Source organism: Nannobrachium achirus, assembly GCF_963921795.1.
Source record: "Nannobrachium achirus genome assembly, chromosome: 6".
In the NCBI taxonomy this organism is placed as follows: domain Eukaryota; kingdom Metazoa; phylum Chordata; class Actinopteri; order Myctophiformes; family Myctophidae; genus Nannobrachium; species Nannobrachium achirus.
This window is the reverse complement of record NC_137815.1, coordinates 34127866-34148477: the sequence shown is the minus strand read 5'-3', so window position 1 is coordinate 34148477 and position 20612 is coordinate 34127866. Positions and strand designations below refer to the sequence as shown.

Below are 20612 nucleotides of genomic sequence, written 5' to 3'. Positions count from 1 at the left end.
GCACTTTAGAACTTTGTGCTACCCCTCCCCCAATCTCCATTTCACAAAAGAGTCATTCTTCCTTTCATTAGGGGGGGGGGGGGGGCATCACTCAAAGGAGAGAAGGGGTGAGAAAAGAAAGATGGTGGAGGAGCTTGAAAATGATGGGAGGGAACAGCGGGGGTTGCAGGGGTGAGAATCATGGACACGGGAAGATAGGAGAAAAAGTAGCGATGGATGACAGGCCAATAAAAAGAGAAGGGGAAGAGAAACGGGATCAAGGTGATAGGTGATGTGAGAGGGGGTCCCGACCCACAGGTGCAAACCACCGTTATAGATGAACAACCCAATAAATGTGGCATGAGACAGTTTCAAATTAAAACATTTTTCGTTTATTAAAAGGATCTGTGCACATTAATTGACAAAAGCTTATATATAAAAAGACACACCCATAAAATGGATACTTAATTTGTTAGTTTGTGTTTACACTATTATATATTATTGTACATAAACATATTTTCTGTGTAACAACTTCATGATGCAAACTAAAGTCATACAACTTCAAAACTGAAACAAATTTGTTTCAATCCTGTCTGTCACATTACAGTAGTATATAGGCTACTGTATATTCACCTCAGATAATAGTCAAACTGTCTCCTCCAACACATTCAGAAGTCATTAAAATAAATCTAGAATAGAATAAACCATTTGTTATTCTTAAAAAATAAATCAAAGGCATTTTGCCAGTCCATGTACAGTATTTATATGAATAAAATAAAATAACTTGACTACATGTCTCAGGAAAATACAGGGGTGAACGAGATGCATTATGTAATTATGTAAAGCAACAACAATAATCTAATAACATCAAAAATCAAGGTGTAAAATGTTTTAAATAAACAATGTCTAAAATGTTTTCTTGTAAATTATTTTACAGTAATGCATACATACTTAACTTTTGTAAAACAACGACATGTGAACTTTGTGTCATTCTATATCTAAAAAGCCATGGACAGAAGAGATTTTAAAAGACATTGCTGCATAGCAAGCCCAGGATATTGCCAAAATAAGTAGTGCAGTGGGAAATTCTATTCTGAAGGAGAGTATTCAGTATGACAGAGTTTATACTTGTATATACTTGTGAGTATATATATACCGGCATATATATACACTGTATGTATATAATACGTACACACAAACATACATGTGACACACAAGGCACTGTCACTTGCTAAAGCCGTTAGTGCAAAGATAAAAAAAACGCTTCACTTCACAGTAATCTATCAACAAACAACAACGGTATACTGTATGATAGATAAAAAGGTAAAGGAATTAAGGAATCGTATATATTGTTTGTAGTTCATTGCAGTATTGGGTCAGTATCGATCAATTTGACAGAAAACAAAATTCCTCAAATGTTAAGTCAAGTGACAACTGCAGGTGTTTTCAGTAATTACTTTTTTTTTCATGGTAGGCAGAAAAATTAACCTTTCCCCACTTAGACGCCCCTCCATTTCTAAATTGGTACAGCAATTGAATATAGAGTACAGAAGGTACAAAGATCACGGTATAGTCAAACGTGCCAAGATACATGCAATTTCTGAGAAAATGCATGCACAATCACTATAAAATGTGCCAGAATACAAGTCAGCCAATGCGGACACTACTGTACCTTAGTGCAAAAGTCTTTCCTGATAGTAATTCCCCATGAATGTTTTTTATAATGGAGGTGAGAATGGATGGTTATGTATATTAGTTATACACAACATAGAAAACATTAACTTAAAATAGTACTGACTCAATAGCAAACTACGTAGCTAAATGTAACAAACATTTCTGATCTTCAATATTTGGGGGTTGAGTCCATTTCTGTTTGGTTTAAAACTATTAATAAAGAAGAGGGAACTATGTAATGTCAAGATTTGATTTGTATGATTAATCTGATGTTGAAGATAATTTCAGTGTTCAGCATCTATCAGAACACTGGGCAATCTGTAATTGCCTAGATCCCTGGACATTATAGTTTACCATTCACCTCCAATTACTGTACCCGGACATTGCCTGTCATTCAAGTACATTTTACAGAAAACATACTGTAGCAGCCATGGACAACTTGCTCTGGGCAGAATATTATATTATAGACTAGTACAAATTATGTTCATGTTACGTTGTACTGGACTACTAATGTTGACCCCATGGTGTGAAAGGAAGATGGGTCAAAATACCTGGATATTAGTTCAGCAAATTAGATTTAGGGTAAAATAATATTCTCATAAGAGTTCAAAATATTTAAATGACACTCCACCAGCTTAAAATGGACACATGCTTTGCAGGATGAGAACAACAACATCAGCATCACATTGTGAATTAAGCTAACAATTAGTCCTACCAGTGTAGTCTCTCTTAGCTGGAATGTAAGTGATAATGAAGTGGCAATTTCACAAATAACCTCCCCCCCCCACAATCATTTGGCACAATATATATGTTGCATAATTCAATATTTATCACATATTATCCCTAAAATATACAGTATAAGTACGGTATATGAAATCAGACACACACAAAAATATAACTTCAAACAGGCAGCTGTGTACAGTATACTGTGTATATACACAAGTGCTATACTAATGCTGGTCATTCATAAGCAGTTGGTTGCCATGCCAGAAACCAGGAAGTGTCAAGGCAAAGTTGCTGTGTCTAATTAATTACAGCTAAATAAACACTTTGTGTCTTGTGAGTTAATAAAAGACTAAAAATAGAACTTCCATTTATCTTCTGGTGTGATGTTGACCAAGCCGTGCTCTGCTGAGACGTGGATCGCCCATGCAAACTAATACCTATGAATACAAATGGAAAAACTAAGTTAGTAAAGAAATAATAACTTTTAAGTAAGTGTTTTTTAAATGAATTCTATAGATGCAAGGAATCAGTGCGCGTCCGTCCGTCCGTCCGTCCGTCCGTCCGTCTCTTGTACATAACTCCAGGACAGTCCAAACGATCAGGGATCAGCCTGGTTCATTTAAAGCGCAATTAAATCTTGCTAGAGGTTTGGCTTGTGCCATAGTGTAACTCTAAATACTGGCGAGTTTGTACTTGCTAAAAATGTGGCTTTGAGACCTGTGTCACAGTGCAATGCAAGTGAAAGGGGAGACTATTAGTACAGTACCTGTAGTAGTTGGGTTTAAAAGGGCCGTTCTTATTCAGACCCAAGTACTTCGCTTGTTCATCAGAGAGCTCCGTAAGGTGGGCGTCGAAAGTAGCCAGATGCAAGCTGGCAACATACTCATCTGAAATACACAACATGATTGTGGATGGGATAATATAATTTTCCATCTAAAAAGTGCTTAATACCATACTGCCACTTGGCATTATTTGTACACAACCACAGAGCCTGGCTTGCATTATTGCGCCTTTCAGATGGGGCGCGGTTGATGCACCCTAGTAATTCATTTTCAATTAGAGGCTGGCAATTATTTGGCATGCGCAGAGAAGTTGAGGAGCGGAGAGGCGAGCGGTCCCGTGAAATACTCGCGTGCGTGTTTGTTTGTGAAGCGCTCGCAGGTGGCAAGAGCTGGATTGTAGTCATCTTTGTAAATATCACCTGGCGTTTACTCGTGGAGTGATTGTGTCTCCACCGCAGCGCAATCCCCACTGAGTGAGAATGCCCGCATCACTCGCCCCCAGTCTGAAAGGTGCTTTATTCACACTAGAAGGAATTAGTTGGTTCAAATTTAGAGGCAATTAAAGTATAAGATATCAAAGTGAAAAATCCAGCACAGTATTTTGCTATGAGATTGAGGCCAATTTTCATTGATAGCTTGAAGATAACATTTCCAGCCCAGGGCTTTTAAGTATTCTTTGATCCTCACCCATCTTCTTAGGCAGCAAGTAAACATCCTGTTTGTAGCGTCCTTCTGGGGCATTGTACAACTCAATGAGGGCAAGGGCCTGCAAACATACAGACAGTGCATCAGTGCCATCAGTCTTTCTTCGCATTATTATCGCAATAAAAAAAAAAAAAACAGTTATTACATTGTAACAAAGCATTCAAAAGGTGCTGTGGTTGGAGTTCAGCTCAGCTCAAGCTACCATGGTGGCTACATTTATTTAGTTGAATGTAGAGATAGGACACCAAGGGCAAAAAGAGAGGAGACATGGGAGACATGAAGGGAGTGAAACTCGAACTCGAGTCCACACATCTCACAAGGAGCATATTTCCAGTGCACTAATTGATATGATATGATATAGTACTTTATTGTCAGTTCACACTGAAATGTGTCCTTCGACACAGCAGCCATGTATGCGACACATAATATACAAATATTTAACACAGGTAACAAAAACAAGACAGGTTTACATACATAAGGATAATATGGACAAGAGCAGTGTCCACCGCCAAGCCTACCTATGGCCAAACTCCTGATTAAGCCTTAAAGTCGACTGATGGACAAAGGACCTTTTTAGTCTGACCTTATTGTATGCTGGAACACTGTATCTCCTTCCTGAAGGCAGCAACCTATATTCTCTATGCAACACATGGCTACTATTAGAGGTAATATTTCTTGCCAACCTTAGAATGCTGTTATCATATGTAGTCGTATATAGCCTCTGAAGTGGTTGTCCGACTATCTTTGAACAAATGTTCAGTTGTTGCAGCAGTTGTGACTTAAGGGCTGCAGACAAGCATCCATACCAGGTGGTACTACAGTACTGAAGAACACTCATTGGCTGTGCCACCAAGCACGCCATAAAGTGACCTAATTCAAGGCTTCCCAAACGAGCCCGCTGCCCAAAAAATACTTATATTTGAACTGGGGAGCCCCACCCAAGCACCTGGAATCGTAGGTATTTACATCTTACATATAGTTTGACTCAGTGGAACTATCAGCTCACAACTTAGATCGACTACTTTCACAACATTTGCCTCTTTCTGAGGTAATATTCGTTTTTTGCCTTTTTGTATTTGTATTTTTTCATTAAAAAGGTCTTAAAAGCCCTTAAATTGTTACTTTAGAAATGTGCAGATGTGCTGTATGCACATTTTGTTTAATGGGGACCCACTGTCAAAAACAGACAAACAGCGCCCTCTGCTGTTTTTTCTTCTTCCTCCATTTCATTTGCACATTATCTGTTGTTGACAGATTAGTTTACTGTTAGCCTCGGAAACCCAGACTTTTATAGTTTACTGTTGAATGAGAAAACAATGTTGCACATTAAGCTAATCATCTGGGGACCCCCAAATTATTTGGGGACCCCTTCAAATGATGTGTTCATACTTTGTTGTACGACCACGTCACTCTCCAAAAACGAGTGATTACATGGAAATGTAGCCAGCCACGTGATGAAGTACACATTTCTACTAATTATCACAGCAAATGAGGGGACTGAGCTTCTATGGATAATTGGATATTTGTCACAGTACTGTCTTACTGTGTACCAAAGCCTTGTATAGAGAGTTCTGCCAATGCGGAATCAGAAACAGCGCCAGTCACATGGTTCATGTAACTCGAAATGTCACTTTCCCTCATTGACTCCAATGCACTCTGTAAACCTCCGGTTCACGCTTCGTCACCATTCGCCAATAGATGTGTATGTAGAAAACCTGGCCCCTTGAAGTGAACAGAGTTGGCACGACACCCCAACAGAGGGCTCTGCTGTGTACTAGTAGGCAGTAGGTAGAGATGCCATGGTGCAGCATAGTGACTGTGTTACCTGAGTAGTGGCTGTGATGGACAAGACAAAGGTCGGGACAGTGGAGCAGCTCAGGTTCAGTAGACGACCCTAAAGACGCAGAGCAAAACACATGTTAAAAAAATGTTTTTGCCATGATATCTTTCACAAAGGGTTGTAATTGTTGTGTTGGAATGAGTTTGAATTATATTTATACAATTATATCTGTTGCATCTCGTTTTTGAGCAGTGCTCCTGGAGGGAGCTAAGTTCCAACATCAGGCTTTGTTCAGGACGCGAAGCTTGGCCTACATCTGGCCTAAATCTTTGCCCCGAGTCCCTGACTGACTTTTAGCTTTTTAATTGTTGAATTTACTATTTTTATTCTAATAACGTTTTTTTTTTCCTTTGTTGTTAAGCGCTTTGGGTACTTAGAAAAGCGCTATATAAATCCAAGCTATTATTATTATTATTATTACAAAGCGCCCAAAGTTTGTTGTATTCCCAGGGTCACGTTGGCCAAGCTTCACGGGACACTTAATGAAACGAACTCATAAATAGCACCGCTCACTTCACAGTTCACACTAGGTGTAATCTTTAAACAATTAATGAGTTTCACCTCGGCCAGTAGGATGACTCTCTTGCCATCGGGCCAGATAACGTGATCCACCTGAGAACGCACTCTCTCCCAGGTCAACTCAGGGGTCCGAAGGCTTGCCTAGAGAAACAGTATCATCAGCCATCAAGGAGACAACTGTATAATACTATTCGTATATTGTGTGAGATTGAGACCTTAACTTCAGTATAGTGGCGTTGTATTTGCTCTTATAGAGGGTGAAGCTCCCTGCACACATTCCATTCCATTCTTATTTTGATCATAATTACTGAATGTCAGTCTCCAGGTTTTCTTCAGAATATGTGTGACACTGTGACACTATATGACCCTACTGTATGTATGGCACATTGGAATCCACTAGGACCGTGGTTCTCTAACTTTTTATTTTCAAGTACACCACAACTCTGAGTGTGTACAAATGGAACCACATGGACCAGTAGGGTCCTTTTGGTTCCATTTGTACACACTCAGAATGATCTAGCCCTAATGGTCATTTAGGGCTAGCTCTTTGTGTATTCTACTAGAAAAAGAAAAAAATATATATCTTTTACAAAGATGACCACCACAAGTCAGCATGGCGATGACCCCTGCTCTGGATTATGAATGTGTAAAGTACACAGAGCTTCAAAGGCAATTCAAAATAAAATCTCAGCTTGATAAAATGATAAAGGAAAAGCTGAATGAACGCTTTTTAGATACACATTTCTATAACTTCATAGCTTTTGCATTCTGAATGCCACAGACCATCAGAGAACACGTCTGCTCACCACATCAATCTCAGTGTTGGAGTGGCCCATGTTGCACACAATGGTACCATTCTTCATCCTATCCAGCTGGTCTCTGGTCACCACATTTTTATTGCCTACACCACAAACAGACCTCAGATTAATGACTACAAATTGATATTTTTTATCTATTTTAGTGATTTGGCAATGCAGACAGAATGAAGGCCATATGAATGTCATCCCACATGTAAACCCAAAGTTGAACAAGTGGTTGCATATACAGTAAAAGCCTGATTTGTACTTCATTGTGTGAAAATTGGTTAACATATTTTTGCCGACCGCCACTGTTGTTAATAATATATGCCTTGTATTTACATATAGTTACCAGTGCATGTGATGATCACGTCTACTTGGCGGATAATTTCATTGAGCTTGAGCACCCGGAAACCGTCCATACTGCTCAAACAGAAACAAGAGAAAAGCACAAGCATGTTTGCTTATACAGTATAGCTGGATGATTTCCACTGGAACACTTGTATGTCTTGGAATGCATTGGAATAACTGTCCATTCTCCTATACATCAGCTCACCAGGCTTGCAGGGCACAGATGGGATCAATCTCTGTTACGTAGACAATGGCTCCCATAGCTTTCAGGGCAGCAGAGCAACCTTTCCCAACCTGCAAAGACAGGACACAATGACCAACAGGGTCAGAATGCCTTCATCTTTAGAGATAACAGTGCCTAACACACTTGAGAGAAAATGTGTATACAGCCATTGTCTCAGTGTGTCCTACATCTGAATGCCATGTTGATGTCATCATCAGTCATCTAAACCAGGGGTTCCCAAACCTTTTTGGCTCAGGGCACCCCTGTAAATATTTTTTTCATCCAAGGCACCCCTACATTATATTCATATTTTTCACTCCCAGCACCTTATATTTATAGCAAATTTTAACGATTATGTTGTAAGGAAAAGGTTGAGATAATAGTCATTTTGGTTAGAACTGACTGAAAATAACTTACCTCAAGTTTAAAATGATACTAAATGTTTTTTTAAGTGTCCAATTAAATTCGAAATAATATCGAATTATCTCGCGGCACCCCTGGACTGCCGTCACGGCACCCCAGGGTGCCCCGTCACCCACTTTGAAAACCCCTGATCTAGACAGCAGTAAATGAACTGATGAAGCCATATAATATCATTGTTTTGCCCAAGAATTGTAACAATACAGTACTGTAGATGAATAGGGCCAGGTTAGTCAAGTTAAACAAGTGGATCTTTAGGGCTATGCTACTGTCATCATTGTTTAATTCATTCTCTTTTCAGCTGGCAGAGCAATGTTTACAGTCGTGGCACAGAACAAGTAATAGATTTTAGACATCAGAGTCTGTCGCACAACTGTAAGCACTCTTACCTCTCCATATCCACATACAACCACCTGTTTTCCTCCAAACATGACATCGGTGGTTCTTTTCAAACTACAGGAATGAGAGACAGAATGTCAACAACAACCGTAGAGGCATCATGCCAATCCTTAGCAACAGTCAAGGGCACATTATTATGCTTGTTGGTGCGTAGCACTGATTTTATTCCAGCTTTAGGGGTTGACAGTGAAAAAACCTTTGCCTAGCCAAGAAGATAATTTCTATCAGTGAGGTCCAAATCTCCCAAAGTACAATGGATACAAAAAAAAGAAGAAAAAAAAAGAAAAAGTGAGTTACCCACATTACAGTATGTGTCCCCATTCTGGCCATGTCAAAATATAAGATATTCGGAAAAAAACAGGCTAGCATTTGTGGAAAAATAGCAGATCTACAGTGCGACACCCTGTCAGGACGCAGCCGCAGCCTAGGTGCCTGGACCGCTAGACTAGTCGCCCGGGCCAGTAGCCCAGTACCTAATCATTTTTTTATTACAAATGATAAAACATTGTAATAAAAATGGATGCGCTTGTCTCATTTAAGGGCGCTGAAGTGAACTTCAGTGCTTTAGTTATGAAAATTGAAAATCTCACAACATGACGCCACTTACCCATCCAGGATTGACTCTCTGCAGCAGTACAGGTTGTCAAACTTTTGCTTTGTCACAGAGTCGTTCACATTCATGGCTGGCACGCACAACTTGCCAGCTTTAGACAGCTGGTACAATCTAGGAAGAAGAAGATACAGCAACATAAAGTGTCTTTTCACCTCCTGTTAGGTTAGTCTTTTTCTGTCTATGCGTGTAAGGGTTTTCGGGTGCAAGTAAACAATAAAATCACCTGTGAACCCCAGTGACGCTCTCCTCTACAATGCCCCTGATTTTCTTGAATACGTTTGGGTATTTCTTATACACCCAGTGGGTCAAATCCCCCCCGTCATCAAGGATCTAACATAGACGGCAGGAGGAAATAACATTTATTGTGTTACATTATCAACAGAGGTATAGTGTATACATTGACTAACTAGGTTTAAATCCCATCTTATCATAAGCCACAACATCTCCCCTCTATTCCACTTCCTGGTGGATATCACTGCACACCGTTATACAAACTAACTTGGATAAAGTGGATCAAGTTTGTGTATGTACCATGTTAGGCTCCCAGCCATCTGCACTGACACAGCGATCAATGCACCACCAAAAGTCATCCTCGGATTCACCCTTCCAAGCAAAAACGGCCACACCTAGAAACATAACGGGAACAATATCTTTAAAAGTCCATCTGATTCAAAACGCCGGTGACATTCACAATGGAGCCAAAGGGTATAGCACCCAGTAGTCCTATTCAAAGCATGAACATACTGTACATGGATAACCAACCACAGACAAAAACTAATTTCAAGGGAAAGTCAAGTGAATGAAATACTAGTGTCTTCCCCAGCAAAAAAAAAAGAAAGAAAGAAAAAAAAAAGAAAAAAAAAAACTTTCCCAGGAGTAAAGTCAGCCTCATGTTGTGAGCCTCTGTGTCTGTCAGGCAATGAAAGAATTACTTGGTAATGCATACATGCAACCATCACCTAGCAACCACAGATAAAAGGCTTTCAGTAGCTTTATTCCTTCGCAAAGGTCAAATGTTTAATTTTCTCTGCAGGGGAGATCTGCTAGGACTTTATTAAAAACATTTCCACAATGTCTCCTGGGTTTTAATGGCCAAAGCGCAAGACAAATCACACCTCTACCCTAGAGGAAACAATAATACACCAATCCTCTGGTCTATATAAACCAAGGAAACAATAAGATAAATTAAGTTAATTTCCATATCTCTGAGACACTAACGGTATGTACTGTAAGGAATGTAAGGTTATGACCTCATGGCTCCCATAGCTAAAGTCGCTGTCTGTCACACACAGTGTTGACCGACAGTGTCAGACAGTACGTACATGTACTCAAGTACTGTACTTAAGTAAATGTTGAGGTATTTTTCACTTTCTTCAATATTTACAATTTTCAATACTTTCACTTCTACTCCACTACATCTCAGAGCCAAATATTGTAAGTATAAGAAAACTTTAGTTCGTTTTAGTTATTTTGTTAATTTTTTTCATTTTTTTTACAAAACATAGGTAACCACTTCAGCCCTATATATATTTCAGTCATTTGAAAATAGACAATTTACAACTTTGTGATACAACGCATCGTGAGCTTGCCATTTTCAAAAGATTCACATTTTGAACTTGTGAAATGGGGACATTCTGCACAAAGACTACTCTTACTTTTGGTACTTTAAGTAAATTGTGAATTGTTATTTTACTCAAGAACATTTTGAAAACAGGACTTCCACTTGTAACAGAGTATCTACATAGCAGTATTGATGTCATTGTTTTGATGTCATTGTTGCTTACCAATGTCAGAAAGGGCAGCAGCCACCTCATTCTGTGTAGAGTAGATGTTGCAGGCTGTCCATCGGCACTGAGCACCCAGGGCAACCAAAGTTTCAATCAGCACCTGAAGATATAAAGAGCATTATTATATAACCACCGTAAAAAAAAAAACATGTCTCATGTTCCACTTGAAATTCTTTTCTTTTGCTGAATTTAGGTTTTACTTGTCAGCGTTATTATGGGGTCAACCAATTTGTTGTGAAATAGGGATAGTCACTCCAGGGGATAAACAAACTTTATAGAAAACATGGATACTGGATAAAATGCTTATACACACACACACACACACACACACACACACACACACACACACACACACACACACACACACACACACACACACACACAATGTTCCTATTTCCTTTTTCTATTATATGTAGAGTAGGATGTATGTCTGAGTAAACATTTCTTAACTTAACTTTCATACTTAATATTTAACGTTATTTTTCTTTCATCCTTTCCTTATGTCCAAATGTTTGAACTGTGTGAAAGCAACGTGGAAAGGTGAAAACGAACTTTAGGACGATTTTGGATACTGGAACAGCATCAGGATTGGTTTTCAGAGCAGTAAGAGACCAGGCGTAGGTTTAAAATTCACCACATAGAGGTAACTTACAGCCGTCTGGGCAGTGATGTGAGTGCAGCCCACGATTTTGGCCCCTGCCAGTGGTTTCTCTCCTTGTGCTCTCTTCCTGAGTGAAATCAGCGCAGACATATCTGAAAATAGGACAATATAAAGGTAGGCCGTGTCAAAGACTGTATACAATAATAAATGCATTCAATAATAAGACACAAAATTACAAATAAATTACGAATCCTTGTACACTTGCCTTACTGAATCATTGCTAATTAGGCTAGTGTATTTTATTGTGTACTGTATGTCACATTATCCAATCCAATTCAAAGGATTTGCATGAGAAACACACTTTTACATTGCCAAAGCAAGTGTCAAAATATAATACAAATTGAAAAAGGGGAACATAATATACAGTTGGAGGAGGTACAGCATTGTGTAAACGCAGCTATGTCACATTTCGTCGTTATATGTAATATAGCGCTTTTTGAAACAAATAGTCTTTTGCCGTTGCTTTGGGACAAAAAGCTGCATTTTTCCTCAAAATGATTTTAAGAAGTATACAAAAAAGCCTCAGATTTAAAATGTGTTTAAAGTTAGCAGCTCTGTTTATATATCAAGACGTCACCTATCCATAGGCAAACTCATTTGTTATAAATGGTCCAACTGTTAATGGTCCTGCCATGATTAGGGCCAATATATAAATGTAAATATATATATATATAAAATGGTTTTCCTCGTTATACCATACCCTGTTCTGCTATTTCAATCTCACGTCTTCCAAATTCAGCCTGCTTGATGTTCTTGATACAGAAGTCAATGCAGCCCTTGGAGTTGACCTGAGTTTTGTCTCGTGGCGAGGTCTCATCATCAGAGCTATCTGTGTATGATGCCGCTGTATGGGAGGGGGTTGGTAAAAGGATAGATAGGAATAGGTTAAGATTACACAAGGTTAAATAAGTGTGTTGAAATAACTTGTGGACGACCTGTGATGTGAATATTATTCAGCTCACTTATTTACCTCCCTTTCACAAATCCCATGCAATGTTCTTTGAGACCCACATACGGGTATTTCGGGGCTTGGCCGAATCCGCCATTCATTCTCCGGGTGAAACGACACAGCTTTCACCATTGGAATTGCATTACGGAACTTACGCACTGTTACATTTTATGGGTTTATTTTGTCAAAGCGCAACATAATATCGTGAAGTGTTGTAGTGCAGGTAATTGCAACAACGACAGATCTTGGTAAAAATGAAAACGGGACCGACAAATATTACAAACTTTCCGCGATTCTGCCAATAATCATATTCTTTGAGACACACATCAGGGTTTTCGCCAGGCCAGACAAGGGAATCACGTGCCGTTGATTCCCTTGCCCCATTCGCTCATACTAGGACATGACTTATGTGTAGGCTGAACAATACCTCCCACACACATGCACAGTACTGTATGTACAGTATGTTGTAGGTTTGTGAATTTACAGAAACACAGGCAATATTACCATTTGCTTGGTGTTTTTCACACTCTGACTTCACTGTGATGTCAGGGGAACAACACTAACAGAATCCCTTTAATGCCCATACATGGTGTCATCAATATTAAGCCCATATCTAACAGGACTTCATATGGGAATGCCCATACCGGTATATGGAGGCCACATCGGCCACATACCACACTAACAGAATCCATATATGGCCAAGACAGATGGCCAAGACAGCCTTAATCTGAGTTCCCAGAAGTTATTTTATTTCGCCACTAGTGGGCGAGAAGAACTTCTGGGCCAAAACTATGATATCCCTGGCCAGGAAGTTGTCCCTAGGGACAATACCGGATGTAGAGCCCTGTGCAAGACTTCAAAACATTCAGAATAGAAACCGAACAACAACACTGCAACAATCTGCAGCCCATGTTTCGAGGTGAATCCTACGAGACTAAGACAGCCCATATCTGTGTGGCTGGTTCTAAAGACAGGGATCTCCATGTATGTGCATAAAAGGGATTGTATGTATGATGTCAGATGTCAGAGACGTCATAGGACTATCACATAACGAATAATACTTAGTAAGCATGTTTGGGCTCTCACAGCATATTTCCATATACAGTACATAGATCTCCATATATAGGTACCAGGGGTCTCCATATATATGGGTAACTGGTCCGATATACATCACTGGCTAGATGGCCAAGACATGGCACTTTTATTGTAAACTGGTTTTCAGTCTGTGTACCAAATCTCATAGTTATGCATTTCACAAATCAAGTAATAAATGACCTAAATGTGCCTAGAAATTAACAGTATGAATTCAAAAGACACAAATAAAAAAAAACTAAAAAGAAAACAGATGCAAAAAAGCCTGATAGTATTTCTTACCGGAGCCATAGCTGTCTGTGGATGACTGAGATATGGAGCGAGACAGGGAGCGACGGCCGGCCTTGGTAGGGAACCTACTGAACTCCTGCTTGTCCTCCACAAACTGGATTTGCTGAAGGAAAAGGAAGCAATACCCAGACATTATTGGATCGAAACAATCATTTTTAAGGGAAGACAGCAAGTCTAGTTGTAAAACAAATACTGCTGTGCCCGTGGGAGGTTTCTCACTAAGCTTAGAGCTCAGAATAGAGACTAATTCAATAATGTTGGTCATTACTGGGGGCTGTATTGTGTTTGTTTAAACTGGTATAGTTTATTGCATTGTTTATTACTGCTGTCAAGGAGGTTATGTAAAGAAGTCTGTTTGTCTATGACAAAAAGTAATGGCTGGATTGCCATCATATTTGCTGTGCACATTCATGTATTCAAGATAGAAGAGAAGTGAGCTGGAGAACCCGGCTGGCACAATGGAGGAGAACACCCTCAATGCCCTCAATGTCGACAGCAAGACCAAAGAGCTAAAGGTGGAAGAGGAGGAAGCAGGGCTGAGTGCACACACCTCATAGGCGCCTTCAAATTCCTTCTTATAGTTTACCTTTCAGCACACCCAGTATTTGTATTGAGCACAGAGACATTTAGTTATTGGTCAGTGTGTTTTGGCAAATGAATAACTTTTACAACATAGGCCTAAATTTGAGAGCACATCTTTTGATTGCCTTGCTTAGAGTAGATGCCAAGATGTTATGCAGAATACACACATCTTTAAATTGGCTTGCCTAGAGTAGACGCCAAGATGTTACATAATACAGTAGCTACTGCGACATCTAAGACCTACTGTAGCTGCTGTACGACTTAAAAGGAAATCAGCGTGTGGTGCCTGGTGGATCAGCCAGTTAGCGCACTGACCATAATGCTCCTTGTGAGTGGTGACTTGTGAGAACCCTGGTTCAAATCCAACTTCCACTAAGCACAGGAATACTACGCACACCACGTCCTTGTGGTGGTGCAGGCTCACGACAGTGAATTCATTCAGGAGGTGTCTAAAAAAGACAGAAGTGGCCGCACACACTATAGCCAAGTGCCAAAATCCAACTTCCATCATGTCTTGCATGTCTCCCCTATCTCTGTCCTAGATGTCCCGTCTTTCTATAATTATAAAGCATTAAAGCACCCCCCCCCCCCCCCCCCTTTCATCTTCAAAACATAATTGCATCATTTGGAGAGCTTCTAATGGAATGTTTTACTATTGCCAATGATATGATATCAGGTAGAATAAATCATCAGTTCTATCAGAAAGGTTATACAGAGTTATGAAATCTGAACTATGCTATGCTGCCATGGTATCACACCCATGATCATTGGTTGCCCACAAATAGACCAATAAGTGGATTAATTCTAGACACAGAAACCTGCAGTCATGGCAAAAGACATGCTGCACTGACCCACACTGCACATGGTTAAATAGGGAATAATCTTCACAGCATTCAAAGAATCCAGTAAGTAAACACACATTGCATGTACCTGCAAACACTCATGGGTTTTCTTAAGTAAACAGCAGCATAAAGACTTCTTTATGCTTTATGCTCTAAGCATTAGTGACACATCGTGCAAGGTGTTTTTCCGAGACAGAATTGGGGTTAATGGATCTTTGTTGGGCAGTTGTTCATGCATCCTCACTCAGTAATGGCATAGGATTCGACCTGGGCTGAAGGTGAGATCCAAAAGAGAAATCTTTTTAGGAAAAAAAGAATATGTATTTTATTTTTGAAAATCTTAAAAAGAAAGGGTAAGTGTTTTTTGTTTTTTTGGTTAAAAGAAACAAAAAAGGTTTTTGTTAAAAGGTTAAAGCACTATTGTGATAGTAATCACTGCTATATAGAGTGTTTGTTCAGAAGAAATCTCTGAGTCTCCAGATCTTTAATAAACAGAAAAATACATTTTCAGGTGGGCCAATCAGGAGAAAGAACCGATTTTGCGGCTTCAATTTTATAATGTTCCAATTTGTCTGCTCATCTCTTTGTGTCATCACTTCTAATTTCACTTGTTTAACCTGTATCCTGTGTGAGGTCTCTCACCTTACTGGATACATTTGGTATCCCCACCTGAAAATGCATTTTCTGTGAGGGACGGGGAGGGGGGAGACCCCTGTTACTGAACACTATCAGAATATAAAACAGTTTAAAAATTATTTTAACAAAAACCTACCCTACATTTTGGGGAAACACTGGCACACGTCTGAAAGTGAATTTGTGCAGTGCTGGCCAGGGATGTTTTGGGTACAACTAGCTTCATGCATAGTCAGCTTATTATTTACTGCAGTGTCAACGATACAGCCAGAAACGGCTGATGTTCAAGTCAGTGTGTAAAAGGTTCAAATCCAAGCAACTTGACATGTTGAGAGGTTTTGTCCCCTTTTACTTTTTCATTCACTCTGTATTTCTGCAATGGCACAAATGACCCTTGGATGGAAATAATCAGTGCAGAGAGATTTCATTACTACAGAATAAATCAGCGTTTAGACATTCACGCTGGGTGTGTGTTTTTGAGGGACACAGAGAGAGAGAGAGAGAGAGAGAGAGAGAGAGAGAGAGAGAGAGAGAGAGAGAGAGAGAGAGAGAGAGAGAGGGAGAGATGCCTTTCTCCTCATAAATATCAGTTGGGGTGACCTCATTTCTCTCATGCTCTGAATGTGAGTTGGAGACAGTGTGGATCTAGGTCTAAAGATAAGGCAAGGCAATTTGTAAAGCACATAAAACATAATTTTATATATACACAGCGGCCAGCTTGCCATTGAGTTAACGAAATGCCATCCCGTTTTTTCACTGCAAAATGCCAACATGGCCCCCCTGTGAATATGGTCTCTCTACGCAGTGATATTATTCTGCCCATACCAGGCTAGAGCAAAGCAAACGCCCCATATGTAAAGAAGGAAGAGAAACATTCAACGCCATGGCATGCACCATGACATACTGGGAGGCAAACTGGACTGGAGCCAGACATTCAATGGAATGCATTGAAGTCAGCTTTGTCAAATAGTCAGTTCATGAACATAAAAGAAGACATATACCGGTACTGTATACAGTATACTATATATTAAGGCTGGGAGATATTAGGAAAACCTTTGATATTCGATAACGTTGTTGAATACCTCAATATCGATATTACTCACCATATTAGTAAAAACTGCATTATATAGTTTTTTTTTTTTTTTTTCTGCATTAGGTCCACTGCCTGCCTAATCTCTCGAGAGCAGACGCAAATGAAAAGGAATAATACAGAGAGGGAATAATACAGATATATTGCCCAGCCTTACTGTATATATTTTCTTGTCAAATGTCATGATGATCATGACAGTGACAGCCTTACAGAGAACCTTCCTCGAGAACAGGTTCACTGCAGGTGAATGGCAGGATTTAGTGTAACAGGCTGTGATCTGCACTGTATTTACTAGCCCTGGTCAAAGAACTCTCCAATGGATCATCCCAGGTCACGTCTGGTTGATCTCCTAACCCATTATGCCATGGAGCGTAGCAGCTTCCCGACCAAACTGTCCTGACTTGACAGATTTCAGCTCCTAGTCAGCAGTGAGATCATCATGCAGGCTGCTTCCCTGCTGGGCGGGCGGTTTCCATGACGACAGGATTCATCTCCCCGTCAGTCTTTTGGTGTGTTGCCGTTTCTGTCCTCACTGCTAACTGACAGCACTACTGCTCAACTTGTACACAACATCAAGAATGATATAACGACCCTTTTCAGGGGGAGGGATTTTCTTTTTCTTTTTCCACTGCATGGCTGAGAATGTGCAAAAGGAAGCTCAATGCCAAAAAGACAGGCAATTGTCTATTTCTTTACGTGTCACTCACGCACTGTAAAGCCCCAACTCTTCCTTCTTCCTTGAGAGGAATGTTTAACAATGAGTCCTCTTGTTTTGAAAATCTTTCATTTGGAACACGATATATTCAGACGTTTCCTGGTTGACTAAGAGACACATTTTAACAATTATGAAACTCGGAAGGTGCAGTTCTGGGAAAATGCAAGTATATGCACCGATGAGAGTCATGCTTCCTGTTCCTGAAGAATTACATCTTACCTATATTACAGTATATCGGGGCTCTTCAACGTTTTCAGGCCAAGGACCCCTTAGCGGGGACCCCCATGCAACCTTATAGATTCCATATAGTTTCATTGTTTGACAGCACAATCACCCGTGTATTTTGGATTCATGTCAATTTGTGTTTTCAGATATTTAACCACTTGAACCGTCCATACTTAATAAACTTGACCTTTCACTCTAGAGTGCTCTTTTTTCCCTCTGCACAAAACCTCTATCAAAAATAGCCGATCTACAAGCTCACAACGCCTCACACTGCGAGGCATTGTGAGCTTTAGATCTGCTTTTTTGGCTTAAGTTCTCAGAATATGGAATGCTAGGGTGGTTAAGAACCAAGGGGGTGCCATTGTGTTAAATGTAAAGTGGTTAATATAAAAAAGGAGAAACAAAAGATTATATCACACAAAGATTTGGAGGACCCCCTGTAGTAACTCTGAGGACCCCCTATAGGGGTCCCAGACCCCCTGTTGAAGACCCCTGTTATATATTGTGATGTCACGTGAAGCTTGACCCATCTTCAAATCAATCATATTGTCCAATCAGAAAAGGGACATACAGATAGGGACGTACACACAAAGTCACGTATAATAGATGAAAGATTTGTGGGGTTGCTCTGGAAACAATCATAAAGTCGGACAAGTACAATAGTCCTAACACACTAATTACAGGCTTATAGGGTTTATGAATCCACTTGCTTTAAACGATATATTGGATTTCTGGGAGGAATGATGGCATTCTAATTTACAGCCAACTGCCATGTCTACTCTGATTTCAATAATGCCACATTAACATAATCTACCGGTAATCAAGTTTGAGTTTTTGGTTTGTTTTTGCCAAAATGCCAAAACCTGAATTTCTATAGTAACACACAATACGGAATATACATTTCAGATGTAATAAATCCCATTTATCAATAGGGGCAAAAGGTTTTACATAGTTAATTATCGTTGGGAGTGAACTGAGCTCTGCCCTGCTGCTTATACAGTAGGTGGGGTAAATGTTCTTTGGTTAAAATAAGTGTAAGATAGCTCTATATTCTGATAGTACTTTTGCTAATAGAGTTTGTTCAGTGACTCTCCAGGCTTTTATTAAACAGAAAATGCATTTTCAGTTCAGGACACCAATTTTATCCAATCAGGAATGGATAGAGAACTCAGACAGGATACAGATTAAAGAAGTGAAATAAATATGGAAGTGATGACACAAAGAAATTAGCAGACAAATTGGAACATAGAAATTAAGCTGATAGGTAGGCCTACTCCCAGAATTATTGCTTTAACCTTTTAACAAACCCCTTTTTGTTTTAACCAACAAAATACCACATTGAATTGGCAAACTTGCAGATATTGAGAAAGGAGTGTACTTCCCTGTATGACACTCATTCCTGGCATTCATAGAAAAGGTTGTTTGCTTTTTAATAGGAGGACATTAGAAAGAACTTGGAGAAAATGTCAGTGATGCTATTAGACCCTAAGTACAATAGAATAACATACTGGTGGCCAAACACACTCATATAAAGATAACATTTTGCCATATTAAGTGTTATGTTATTGTTTAGTAATAGTACTGTAACTTCTCCATGGCTATTACACCCGCCCACAGAAAAGTGACAGGTTACAAACATAGCTAATAATCAAATCAGGTGCTGCTCTCCATAAGACAAGTCAAGTCCTATCAAAAAGTAGAATCTGTCATCATTATGTTATAGGCTTCCCAGTTCCCAGTGACCGCTGAGTGTCATTATTATCGTGTCATTACCGGTCACTTACCTTTTTAACGGGTTTGTGGGTCGGCACGGCACTGAAGGCAGACGACACCGTCATAGCCGAGTATTTCTCCGCCACGTTCTCGCTCTCCTTCGCCGATTTGCTGGCCTGTTTAGCCTCCAGCCTGGGGCCCTCTGCCGCGGGCTCTGAGTCTGACATGACTCCTGCTGTTATGTCCGCAGGTCTTCAAATCCTCCTGTCAGGTTATTAGTTTGATGATAGGCAGGCAACGGACGAAAGCTAAACGCTAAGCTTGCACTGTCTGCTGCTAAAGCTGCCTGGTCGTCGCTCTGGTTCGGGGGTAGCAGCGAAATATGTTTCACTTCTCTATAGAACTGACTGGGATAAGGTGTAGGAGTAAAGTAAGCCAATGTGTTTGGTGTGTTGTTGCTGGCAAGGTCGATATAATGTATGCCGAGCTGCCCGTTAGTCGTCTGTACTGCGTCGGAGGCTCAGCTGTCACCTGGCTGAGTAGTGGGCGGTGCGTAACGTCATGTGCCACGCCCCCAAAGTGACGCAGGGAAGCGCTCAGCGGCGTCAGTTCAGAAAAAGCTAAGGTATGGCAACATGACTGGTGTCTTACACCAGTCATGTTGCCATACCTTAGCAACAGGCACGATTATAGTACATGTTATTTCCCCCTGTAGCCAAGGTATGGCACCTGCCATAGCTTGCCATACCCAATTGACGCCTCTGGAAGCGCTCGTTTTGGAGACACGGGGAGGAAGCGGGGAGACAAACGACCAGCCTAGAGTTATAATATGGTCATAACCCTCTCTGGTCATAACCATCTCATATAGACATCATAAGGGTTGAAAACCACACTGGGTTATTAACCCAGAGTGGTTTTTCATATCATGTCCATTATTTATTCTGCATTTGAGCCACGGACCACCATCTGATGAGATTTAGCCTCTCAGATTGAGTGATTAATTG

The 20612-nt window shown here is 40.1% G+C and overlaps 1 protein-coding gene across 1 annotated transcript; it reads right to left on the bottom strand.

The window, feature by feature from the left end:
* Nucleotides 1-375: 375 nt before the first annotated feature.
* Nucleotides 376-20097, bottom strand: LOC308287691 (S-adenosylhomocysteine hydrolase-like protein 1). Its single transcript, XM_080728934.1, has 17 exons — nucleotides 19680-20097; nucleotides 13800-13911; nucleotides 12177-12320; nucleotides 11468-11568; nucleotides 10813-10915; nucleotides 9560-9654; nucleotides 9252-9358; nucleotides 9023-9139; nucleotides 8406-8469; nucleotides 7579-7667; nucleotides 7375-7445; nucleotides 7032-7126; nucleotides 6268-6366; nucleotides 5692-5760; nucleotides 3849-3927; nucleotides 3146-3266; nucleotides 376-2816 (listed from the first exon to the last, which is right to left on the bottom strand). The coding sequence occupies exons 1-17, from the start codon at nucleotides 19833-19835 to the stop codon at nucleotides 2810-2812; spliced, it is 1629 nt and encodes a 542-aa protein (XP_080585060.1). The 5' UTR covers nucleotides 19836-20097; the 3' UTR covers nucleotides 376-2809.
* Nucleotides 20098-20612: the final 515 nt, after the last annotated feature.

Bases quoted from the DNA above. Each gene is read 5' to 3' on its own strand.
- LOC308287691 (XM_080728934.1), bottom strand. From the start codon at position 19,835: ATGTCAGACTCAGAGCCCGCGGCAGAGGGCCCCAGGCTGGAGGCTAAA. The intron at 9,655-10,812 runs GTAAGCAACAAT...TTATGTTTCTAG, and splicing joins TGCTGCCCTTTCTGACATTG to GTGTGGCCGTTTTTGCTTGG. The intron at 8,470-9,022 runs GTAAGTGGCGTC...TCATTCCTGTAG, and splicing joins AGAGAGTCAATCCTGGATGG to TTTGAAAAGAACCACCGATG.